The sequence below is a fragment of the Quercus suber genome, unplaced genomic scaffold, assembly GCF_002906115.3.
Source record: "Quercus suber isolate HL8 unplaced genomic scaffold, Cork oak 2.0 scaffold_10, whole genome shotgun sequence".
In the NCBI taxonomy this organism is placed as follows: Eukaryota; Viridiplantae; Streptophyta; class Magnoliopsida; order Fagales; family Fagaceae; genus Quercus; species Quercus suber.
This window is the reverse complement of record NW_027069476.1, coordinates 1934205-1945571: the sequence shown is the minus strand read 5'-3', so window position 1 is coordinate 1945571 and position 11367 is coordinate 1934205. Positions and strand designations below refer to the sequence as shown.

The 11367-nt window shown below is 33.5% G+C and overlaps 1 protein-coding gene across 1 annotated transcript; it reads left to right on the top strand.

Annotated features, from left to right (window-relative positions):
- The first annotated feature begins 4720 nt into the window (after positions 1 to 4720).
- Positions 4721 to 8685, top strand: LOC111995591 (microtubule-associated protein 70-5). The gene is made up of 11 exons (XM_024027499.2): positions 4721 to 5131; positions 5583 to 5668; positions 5899 to 5964; positions 6054 to 6224; positions 6334 to 6504; positions 6589 to 6744; positions 6871 to 7017; positions 7291 to 7362; positions 7446 to 8003; positions 8092 to 8240; positions 8387 to 8685. Exons 1-11 carry the CDS (start codon positions 5032 to 5034, stop codon positions 8403 to 8405), a joined length of 1695 nt encoding a protein of 564 aa, XP_023883267.2. The 5' UTR covers positions 4721 to 5031; the 3' UTR covers positions 8406 to 8685.
- Positions 8686 to 11367: the final 2682 nt, after the last annotated feature.

Sequence of the window (11367 nt, the reverse complement as noted above, 5' to 3'; positions counted from 1 at the left end):
TGTAATGGAAGTTACTTGTTTAAATCTCTCCAACCCCCTTTCCTTAGCCAAAAAACTCACTCATAAATATATAAAAATAAAAACCTTTTTATGTCTAGTTTTTACTCCAGTTAATTTGTCAACATTGATTGCCCAGGGACAACTGCAATTCAGAAATTTGGAAGGGCAGATTAGTCATTGCAATGGATCTAATGGAATGTTTTGTTAAAGATTCTTTATTTACTTGATTGCTTGGTTGCCTTGTCCATTTTCAAATGGTCCTTTTTCAATTTAAATGAAGATTAGAAGTTAGGAAAGGAATAACTTTTTTTTCTCCTTTGTATTTATGGAATCCAGGAAAAGAATTAGTTGATCAAAGAAGAATACATGGAGAGTTATCTTGGCTAAATTGATTCTTCTTTTGCACTTCGTTTAATGAAAAGCCAAAAAGGATAACTTCTTCAAGGGTTTCTGGAAAGCAAACAGTTTCTCTTTCCCATGCCATTGGCAGATTCTAGTCAAGGGATAATATAATAAAAGCCTTGGAGGACATTATTGATTTTTTGTTACAAAGGAGAAAGTGGAACTCTGGTCGGTTAAGATAATAGCCAAAAGTCTCTTCAGATGTGCAGCCAAATAGATTCTTCTGTCCCATGAAATTAATCTTATATTTGGAATGATGATCCCAATCCACCGCAGTCTATAAGGTAAGGAAAATCATGAGTATAGTTACTAGTTACTAATATAAATTATATTTTTTTGAGAAATGATATGTCTACAACAATTTTACAACATTTTTACAAAAAATTCTAAGTGGCAAGTTGTTACTGGTTGTTATTATTAGGGCAAAAAAGTAATCTTAGTGTTAGTTTCAAATTTGAACCAATAATAACTAACCACCTATAATTTATTGTAAAAATATTGTAAAATTGTTAAAAACACGTAACATCTCTTTATTTTTTTTTCCTTCTTTTTGCTGAATAGTTGCTAGTTACTACTTGCTATAACTTTTATAGGCAAATAGTAAGCTGCTGGGATCTCTAATTGGGCTTGATTGGACAGTGGACAATAAAAGCCCACCATGACTTTTCAATGGAACTATGGAAGAAGCATAGGACCTAAATACAATTAACTACCTATTCTTTAACTCAATTGGAATGAACAAGCCCAGGCCAATTGGGTGGTGAAGATAGTATGGGCTTAAGTTAGCCCCTCCACAAGTTAGACAGATATAAAATCCACCAGCCCAACTCGAAATGTTTTGCGAGACTGATACCTGGAGAGACCAATGGGCCAGAGACAATTTTTTTGGGCGAATCCAAAGGATTCTGACACTTAAATTTACTTTCATCATTGTTCTTTGTTCATTGAATTGCTACAAAGGGTAAAGTTTGGTTTACCGCCTTTTAATTGGGATTCTTTGTCGTCGTAAGATTCGAATAGTTGTTTACTTCAAGATTGTCTTTTTCCACATTATAGTTGTTGCTTTACTGTTGTTGTTATTCTTGTTTTATGGAAAATGAAAAAGACCTATGAACTAATTTCACCTAGGCATGGCTACATAGAAGCTTCTTAAATTAGTTCACCGGTTTCATGACCAATTATAGGTTTAAACACTTAAGCAAATAAATTGCTTTTGTTAAATTGCTTATGCAAATAATTGGTTTAAACACTTAAGCAAAAAATTTCCAAATGTTTTTTTTTTTTTTGGGTGGCCAAATTAGAGTTCAACAAGAAGTTCAACATAAATGCGATTTTGATGACTTCTGGTCACAGGCATAGCTAGAAATTTTTGTTTGAGAGGCGAACTTATGATACTATTTATTAGCTTATACAAACTTTCATAAATATGCACAAACACATACATCTATACCCATATAACTTAGTATCCTTCGTAGTGAATCTCTTAAAGTTTTTATTTTTAATATAAGTTACCAAATTGTCTATCAAAGTGAGTAAAAAGATTTCAATTGATCTAATGAAATATTCAAAGTCATGAATGATCCAAAACTTTAACAGACACAAAAACATATTTTACAATAAAAAATAAATGTGAAAAAAAAAACATTTTTTATAACAACTAGATCAATTGGACAATTTTTTTAAAAACATCATTAAACTAGCTCAAATATTTGGAGGGGCCGAGTTTCATTTTGTAGGCTAATAATTAACATTTTAAATATTTATACATAATATTAAAATATTTTTAAAATTTTTGCGGGCCCATGGCCCCCACTCATACGTGTAGCTCCGCCCTTCTTGTAGTACTTTGGCTCCCAAATTATTCATTTGAATCTACCATACAAGACATGGAAGGTCCTAGTTTTTTTTTTTTTTTGAGAAGAAGGAAGGTCCTAGTTCAGGGCTCTATAACCAGCTGCAATTGCCAAATAAAATAGAAAAAGTTTTGAGTTTATGAAAACCTAATAGAAGTAAAATACTATGATGCCTTTTCTTTTTAAATTATAATCCTTCTATGAACCTTTTAGATGATCAATGGTCCCTCCATCTCAACCATTCCATAAATTGTACACCTGGGCGAGACACCCTTTTGAGTACTCTAAAAGAGTTACTTTAATCTACCTACTCAAACCAATAAGGAACACAAAATAAACAGAACAACTCAAGGCTTAGCTTGATCCCACTTTCACATCACTTTCACAGCTACTTTGGTCAGAAATTGAATCTAGAAATAATAACATATAAATAATCAAGAACCCTTTTGACTATTTTGGTGGTTTGGTTTTGTTTTGTTCTGTTTTTGTTTTTGGTTTTTTTTACTATTTTAAAGGGTTACCTGGTGTTGGTGAGGGGTGGTGAAGTCTTCCCTTTGTCGTCTAATCAAACAGCCACACCAACATATACCCTAAAAAAGAATTTGCCAAATGGCTAAGTGTCCAAATGCTGCTGGAGCTTCATATAATTTTTGTATAAACAATAATGCTTTTAAGCAAAGATGAATGGCTCCATCTACACTAGTGAATATGTTGTTCTTTCAAGCCACTTTTAGTTTGTCCCTTTCAATCAAGAGGTCATCAAATACCTCATTTTCTTAGTTTTTATTCAAAAAATTGTTTGAGTGACTTCCACTAAGTAGAAAGTCATTGCCTTTTAAAGACTGATTTAGCGCTTAAGCAATTGAGTTACTCCAAAACAAGAGCTTTCCATCAATATATTCAGATAATGACCAGACCCAACACTGCTCCTTCTTATCATTTGCAAAGGACCCTAGCGGAGGAAATGGATTTTTCTATGATATTTGATATATATTACTATGTAATTAAAGTCTTTAACACATAAATGATAACAATAATAGAACTAGACCTATCATCAACCACTTTCATCAAGATAAGGACAAAAAAAAAAATGCATGTTTATCTCACGGATTTTATTCTTTTTCTTTGTGATTTTTTTTGTTGATGATAGGAATATTACAATTTTAAGGCTCAAAAAAATAAAAAATAATGTGTCAACTTTAAAAGTAAGTAAGACAAACAATTCTTTGACAATTTTATTTACCATTATATATTTTTTATTATAGGAAAGATGAAATTTTATTAAGTTGAATGAAAATGGATTACAACGTTTGAGAGAGCGTGTTCTAAGAAGCAAGAGCTCTCCTCAACTCAAGTAACATAATGAGTTATTTGGTTTCCTTTCCTTCGGGTATGTGAGACCTCAAACTGACGAAACTCATGCAAGAAGTAGATAATTCCATAGACAACCAAGGCTACTAATGATGGAGGGAGGGATTTTCCAGTGAGTGCCAATGAAATCACAAGAGAATCACCTTCAAAAAGTTATTTGAAAATGTTTTTTACTATTATATTATTAGTGTGCGTTTGGGTGGAATGAAAAATGAAAATTATTTCATTATTTAGTTTATTTTTGCTACTATTCATGATCCTACTGCACTTTTTGACACTATTCATAGGTCACACTGTACTATTTCAACTAACTTTTATCTTTATTTATAGTACTTTCAGCAATAATTTTTCAATTTCAGCAAAATAAGCGGTATCCAAACATACCTTAATGTATCAATTTGTAAGTTTTTTATAGTAAAATTGGTAGTAATTTTAAACTATATTTTTAGTGGGAAGATTAGATATTCTAATGGTTTGTATTCTATCTTTCTTGTTTTAATTTTTCACATATTTGGGTTTTATTTATCTAATCACGTATTAGTTTGCAACTCAAGTTGCAACACATGTAACCAACTGATCCCTATCCCTTTGATCCTTCTCTTCAACAATGAAAATGGGCATACCCATTCTTAAATTACCAAATATAAAAGTTAAATAGGAAAATCATTTCTTACTTCAAAAGTTCAAATTATTCAAATTAGATATTACAAATTTAAAAAGGTATTTATATTACACCATTTAAAATTTAAAATGATATGGCATCATATTTACAGTTAGACATAAAAAGATATAAATTCTTAACCATGAAATACACTATCGCCAAATAGATTAAATAATTAAGCGTTTCACATTTGTTTGTTCGTATATGAAATTGTAATTTAAAACATTTATATGCAGCTTGCACCAGAATAGAGTCATCATCACTTAGAACCATGGAAAAGGTATGAATTTTTATACTCAACTTATGTGTATATTTTTTTCTTCTAAAAAACAAAATACTAATATATGTCTGTATATATATACATATACATATTTGGAAGAAAGAATATCTATAGGTTATGGATTAGTTTAAGATAGTGAGGTTCAAGATAAAAATGATGATAAGGAAGAAGTAACCGTTACTGTAAAGAGGAGGGAAGAGAGGAGCAAAAACAGCCGGCTAGGCCGGCTTATAAGTCATGATATGTGCCTTTCAATTTTTTGCTTCATAGCAAGGGAAAGCCATCCCTCTCTTTGCGGTCAATTTCCTTGAAATATATGACTCTTCCTCAGATAAAGTCTGTCATTCAATCACCCATTAAAACCCTTTAAAACCCACTTCTTTGTTCTTATTCTTGCACTTGATTTTTTGTATTCCTTGAACTTCCAAGCACCAAGAAAAAAAAAAAAATCCAAAAAACCAAAAATGGTGAGTCATGAAGAACAAGTTGCATGTGATGAGCTCTCTCTTTCTCACCCAGACCCTCTTGTGTTAGAGCTCAATCGCCTCCAGAACCTACTCAAAGGTTTCTCTCTTCTTATCAAAACAAACGCGCGCACACACACACACGCTGCCTAGCATGACATTAAACTTGTTAATGTGTCCATTGCTACAGAGAGTTCAATAGGATCATTTGTAGTTCTGCTTTCTGATTTAGTTCTATGTTATCCTAGAGTTCATATGTAGTAGGGACCAGTGTTGTGGTTCGTGTGATGCTGCCTGTACTGCATGTACAAGTTTCTTCTTTTCCCCATGAGTTTTTAGAGTTGAACTATGCCATTACTAATAAATTCTTGCTATTCTCTTTGTATCTCTCTTAGTTTTTTTTTTTTTTTTAATCCTATTCTAAGGGCTCGTTTTCAAAACTTATTTCCAATTTATTTAGCTTATGGAGTATATAACCACCTCAAAGCACGATTTCCTTTTTTCTTTAAAGAAAAAAAAAAGCTTAGGCATTTCATGATTTGAATGTTCAGAGAAGGATAGGGAGTTGGGGGCTGCTCAAGGTGAAATCAAGGCATTGAGAGCCACTGAAGCTTTGAAGGATAAGGCTGTAGAAGAGGTAATCAAAAAAACATATGCAAACATTGGCACTCAATTTCCACACACTTGTGCACATTAACAGGACAGACATGCGAGTAATATGTTAATCTGTACTATTATTTCACATTTCAGGACCAAAATTTTGTAGTACTAAGTACATTGGAAGTTTTTGGTTTTGTAGGAAGAAACTATTTTTTAACAAATTTTCACTACTAAAATTCTGTTTGAATTTCATTAATTTTTTTCCAGCTCAGAAATGAAGTTGATAAAATGGAAGAGAAACTCCGAGTTACTGAAAATCTTCTTGACCATAAGGTATATTTAGCAGTCACTAAATATTGTTTGGAATTATGGACTGTTTAAATGTGCGATACTTCATTGTGTCAAAAACTGATGAAATGCAGAATCTTGAAGTCAAGAAACTTACAAGTGAGAAGAAAGATGCATTGGCAGCACAGTATGCTGCTGAAGCAACACTAAGAAGGGTGTATGCAAACCAAAAAGAGGATGATTCTCTTCCTATAGAATCAGTCATTGCTCCTCTTGAGGCTGAAATCAAGATGTACAAGAATGAGGTAGGTGATGAAATTTATAAGGAAATTGCTTTTAGAAACCAATGCAATATACCAACTTTGTTGATAGCTCACAATGCATACATTTTTCCTTCACTCTTGGCCTTTTCAGATTGCAGCAATGCAGGAGGATAAAAAGGCTCTGGAACGTCTCACTAAGTCAAAAGAATCTGCCCTGCTTGAAGCAGAGAGAATTTTGAGAAGTGCTCTAGAAAGGGCTTTAATAGTAGAGGAGGTTCAAAATCAAAACTATGAATTGAAGAGACAGATAGAGATTTGCCAGGCATGATTTTGCATCAGATTCTTTTATTCTGATCAAGATAATGAAGTTTCAGTAATTAACCCAGGTTATACTTAACACATGCAGGAGGAGAACAGAATTCTTGAGAAAACCAATCGCCAAAAGGTTTTAGAGGTTGAAAAGCTGAGCCAAACCATTCAAGAACTTGAGGAGGCTATTCTAGCAGGTGGAGCTGCTGCTAATGCTATACGTGACTACCGGCGGCAGATAGAAGAATTGCATGTATGTTTCATAGATATGTGGTGATTTCAAGTGTTCCACTGAAAATTTATTTACCAAGTCTTCTGATGATTTCGATTTTTTGGATTTTGTTCAAATTTCTAACCATGGTTTTGTCCAACTTCTCAGGAGGAAAAGAGGACACTGGAAAGGGAACTAGCAAGAGTCAAAGTTTCAGCAAACAGAGTTGCAACTGTGGTGGCTAATGAGTGGAAAGATGAAAATGACAAAGTAATGCCTGTCAAGCAATGGTTGGAAGAGAGAAGAATTATGCAGGTATTTTTCTTCACATAAAATTATTGGAAGTCCAATTTTTTAAATATTTTCCACTTTAAACATACCCTTATTGTGAATGTGGGACTGGTTCTGCAGTTTTAATTAGCTAGCTAAATCCATACAAGATCAAAGATATTTAAAAACAAGAACAAAAAATATCATTGAAGTATAAACAAGAAAAGCAATGTTAATGTTAGAACTCAAGTAAATATACAGAAGAACACATTTGTTACATTTATTTTCTGTTTGATTAATCATACCCTGCAAATGTAGGCAGAGATGCAGCGACTGAGAGACAAACTAACCATATCAGAAAGAACAGCTAAGGCAGAAGCACAACTTAAGGTCAACATATAATTTCCTATCTTGTTTTTTCTTTTGATCTCTTAAATCAGTAAAATATCTGTACTAATGTGAATTTAATTCAGGATAAATTAAAGCTGAGACTTAAAATAATTGAAGAAGGTTTGAAGGATTCCTTGAGTTTCTCAGTCAACCCTAACAGATTCTGTAAGTCCCCAAAAACAGAAAAGTCCAGCAACATATTTGGCTTTTTAACAAGCAATGGTGGACTAAGAAAAAGGTCTACATCCCAGCCAAGGGCTTCTACTGTCAGTATAAGCTCTCCATTGCAAAACCCCATTGTAGAAAATGAAACAGCCAATGTTACTCTAGAGCTCAAACAAGCAAATAACTTGAAAAAGAAACATGCTTCTGGTGAAAATATGCTGAAAAAAAGTATATGGCCATCTAGAAGTAAAGTTGTTGATAGCAATGAAAAGGAGAACACAGATAATGATGAAACAACAGCCTCACCAGAAAGAAAATCCAAAAGTGGAGGCGATGAAGATCCACAAAACAAAGGAAGTAATGAAGATGTGGTCTCAGGATTGCTGTATGATAGACTTCAAAAGGAAGTCATCAACTTAAGGAAGCTTTGTGATGTGAAAGAAAGTACTTTGAATACTAAAGATGAAGAAATAAAGGTAATGTATAAGAAACTATGCTCTCTCTCTCTCTCTCTCTCTCTCTCTCTCTCAGAGTATTGATTGCATGTGGTAAAATTCCATGCAGGTGCTCATAAAGAAGGTTGATGCATTGACAAAAGCCATCGAAGTAGAGTCCAAGAAAATGAAGAGAGAAGCAGCAGCTAGAGAAAAGGAAGCTGCATCAATGAAGGTGGATGATAATAGAAAGAATAGACATGCAAACTCATCTACAAGGTTTTTTCCTCTCTTTACCCAGCATTCTTGGTACAGCTATTACTAATTTAGCCTAATGCATTGAAAGTCCTAGATGATTTAAAGATGATTTTGCATTAACTTTGGCTGTCAAATATTAAACTTCTTGTGGTTTCCAATTGCTGCAGGGTAACAAAAGCATTGTGAATATTCCCTACATTGGAGAAAGTTGAAAGTATCAGGAAATCTGAAATCATTTGATTCATCAGCCACTTTGTGTGATTTCAAATGTAGATACACAAACGAAGTTTAACCAAGATAGTTAGAAGAAATAAAGGTCTGATTGGAATGGGGGGAATTGACTTTGTGATGTGTTAGATTTGTTTTGTCTTCTGTTTGATATTGTGTAAATTGTATCCAATATGGTTTTGTGTCCATACTTGTGAATAGTAAGAAGGAAATGAACTTTCAACTGCCTTTTTTTTTATGGACCGAAATGGTGCTGATTTTTTTTTTTTTTAAATTATTAATGACATACACACATAATGAGTTTTTGAACTCATGACCTCACCTTCCATACGATCTTGTGGAAGGAGGAACTGCCATTTGAGCCAGGACTCAATGGCAAAATCATGAATTTGAAACATAATTGAAAACTGCGACTTTTTGATAAATTTGGGAAATGAGAAATCATTTCACATAAATAAAAATCAGACTTTCAAGAAAGTTATGTGAGCCTAAATGGGAAATCTTGACAAGATGCTGAAGTTTCTAACATCAAGATATTATGTATCAACAAAACACATTGGGAAACCCAATCCTTATAACATTTCTTATAACAAAGTACTTGCAAGCATGCATTTTATAACCTTTAATGAAACTAAATACTCTCACTGGATTTTAGTTTTCCTGAAATTATTTGTAAGCCATTTGCTACATACCCACATGCTCCACAACAAACATGTCTTCGGTTATGGTAACTATGGCATTAAACTTACCCAGAGTCAGAAAATATCCATTCCATGAATTTAGGTAACAAAGCTAGAGTTTGGTGGGCCTCTGAAGTTGCTAAAGCAACTCTTCTGCATAATAGCATGGGTGCCACAAAATCATGGAAGTATGAAATTAATACAAAGATACTAAATGATTACGAGATTCTTTTGAACTATGTAATATACACATCTATTGTGAAACTAATACTGTTGCAGAATTCTAGTGAGATATACTACTGTCACTTGTTACTCAATAATGACAAGTCCTATGGCTTTAGTAACTAAATAGGATGGAAAGCAATCCGTACAACAATCGTAGCAAGAAACGACTGTAAAATGTCATTAGTTAACACAAGCCACAAGTCATATAAAACTGTTGTAATTGACTTGGTAGGAAAACACATTTTACATGACTGTCATAGCTTGAAACAAGTGTAGCAAATTGTAAACAGAAAATGCAACTGTCATAAACATATTCTACATCCTACACTGAAAATTTTCCCTACATTGTTAGAACAAAAAGAAGAAATACATTGAAAAGTTTGAGAATCCCGAACTGCTGTTCTCTTCACCATTGTTTGATTGAAATATATAGTTATATACTACATATACAATTGCCATGGTGATATGGATATGGCACAACTAGTTAGAAAAAGGAAGAAAGATACCAGAAGTTGTCCTATCACTCATCTCTATTTCACTTGAAATAGAGCGGTTAAGATTGTGTTTCCTGAATCTGACAGTGTACAGAGTTCCATGTCATTTATAATTTTAAATAAAATAGCCTTAGATACACCTATAGATTTGTAATATCTAATCTGAACCATCATATGGATCTATTCCAAATGAGGAGGATGCTAATATACCTCAGGAATGGTAGCTAAGGATGGCTGCCATTTCTGACACCCTTCTCCTACTTGAAAGCCCCCCAAAGATCTGACTGAAATTTCTTCAGATAGGAACTTCTTTGTGCTTCTTAACAGAAACTGAAACTGTTCCTTAGTCACTACAATCTTTATTGTCCTTCTTTTGCCAGTTTTGTGGTTGGCCGTTTTCGAAGACATCCATGGGAAATTAGGCTGTGTCAAGAGTGGTACAAGGTAATAAACCTCCCCAGGTTCTAGCCTAGTGTTGGGTGGCAATGGTGAATAAGGCTGGGCATGGTGTACCAGCTTAAAGCCATTGTAAGGACCAGAAGTGATCTTCTCAACTGGTGTTGAGGCATTGAACTCTTTCTCTCCTCCATTAAAGATGAGAACTTTGATTTTCTTCTTTTGTGAATAGGACAGTACATTCATGCAGTTTCCCATTGTGCTTGAAAACAAACAAATTAGGATCATCAATTTATAATTTGGCATGGCCATATTTCAAGTTGGAGGCAGTTCAACGTGCAAACAATACCATCACTACCTCATTATCAGTTCAATTTTATTTATATAACCTTTCTTAGTTGCCCAAGTCAAGGGTAGGGATTTTCAAGTAAGCTCCCTGCCCACATGAAGAGATCCCACTATTTTCATTTTGATAATCTTGATGTCAACAAAGTCAGAGGTCTGTGCGTTTTTTATTGCAGTCCTTTATCAAAGAACATAATATTTATTCAGATGTCAAAAGCCAACTTATTTTTTAAGCAGAATTTAGAGTCAATTTTTTTTAAGCGTTTAGTAGAATAGAAGTCAACGAATTTAGGGCCACAAAGGAAATTGCCCTGGTTAAGTCACAGTCAGAAATGGTGCTTAGCTTAGGTTCATGCACCGAGGCCAGTATCCTCTTCTGTGGTGTTACAATTATCTACAATATAAAATCATCCAACTGACTTTTTGGCAATAAAATCAAAGTGAATTCGTGACTTTGCATTAACAGATTTGTTTCCTTCTACTCAGTTTTTATACAAATTTATTATCTTATCTCTATGTTATGAGCAAGGGTGTGCATTCAATCCACCAACCCGACAAACAAGATCCAACCCAGCCTAACATCACAACTAGGTTTTTTGTGGGCTGTTGGGTTCGGTTGGGTTAAAATTTTGTTTTGAAGATTGGGTAGGATCAAATTTAAGTTGACAAATTTTCAACGCAAGTAACCCGACCCAACCCACACTATTAATAGTTTGAAAAATATAATTACTTAAAAATTTTAACTTTGAGTTGTTTAGATTTTGGAATTTAGTTTAGCTT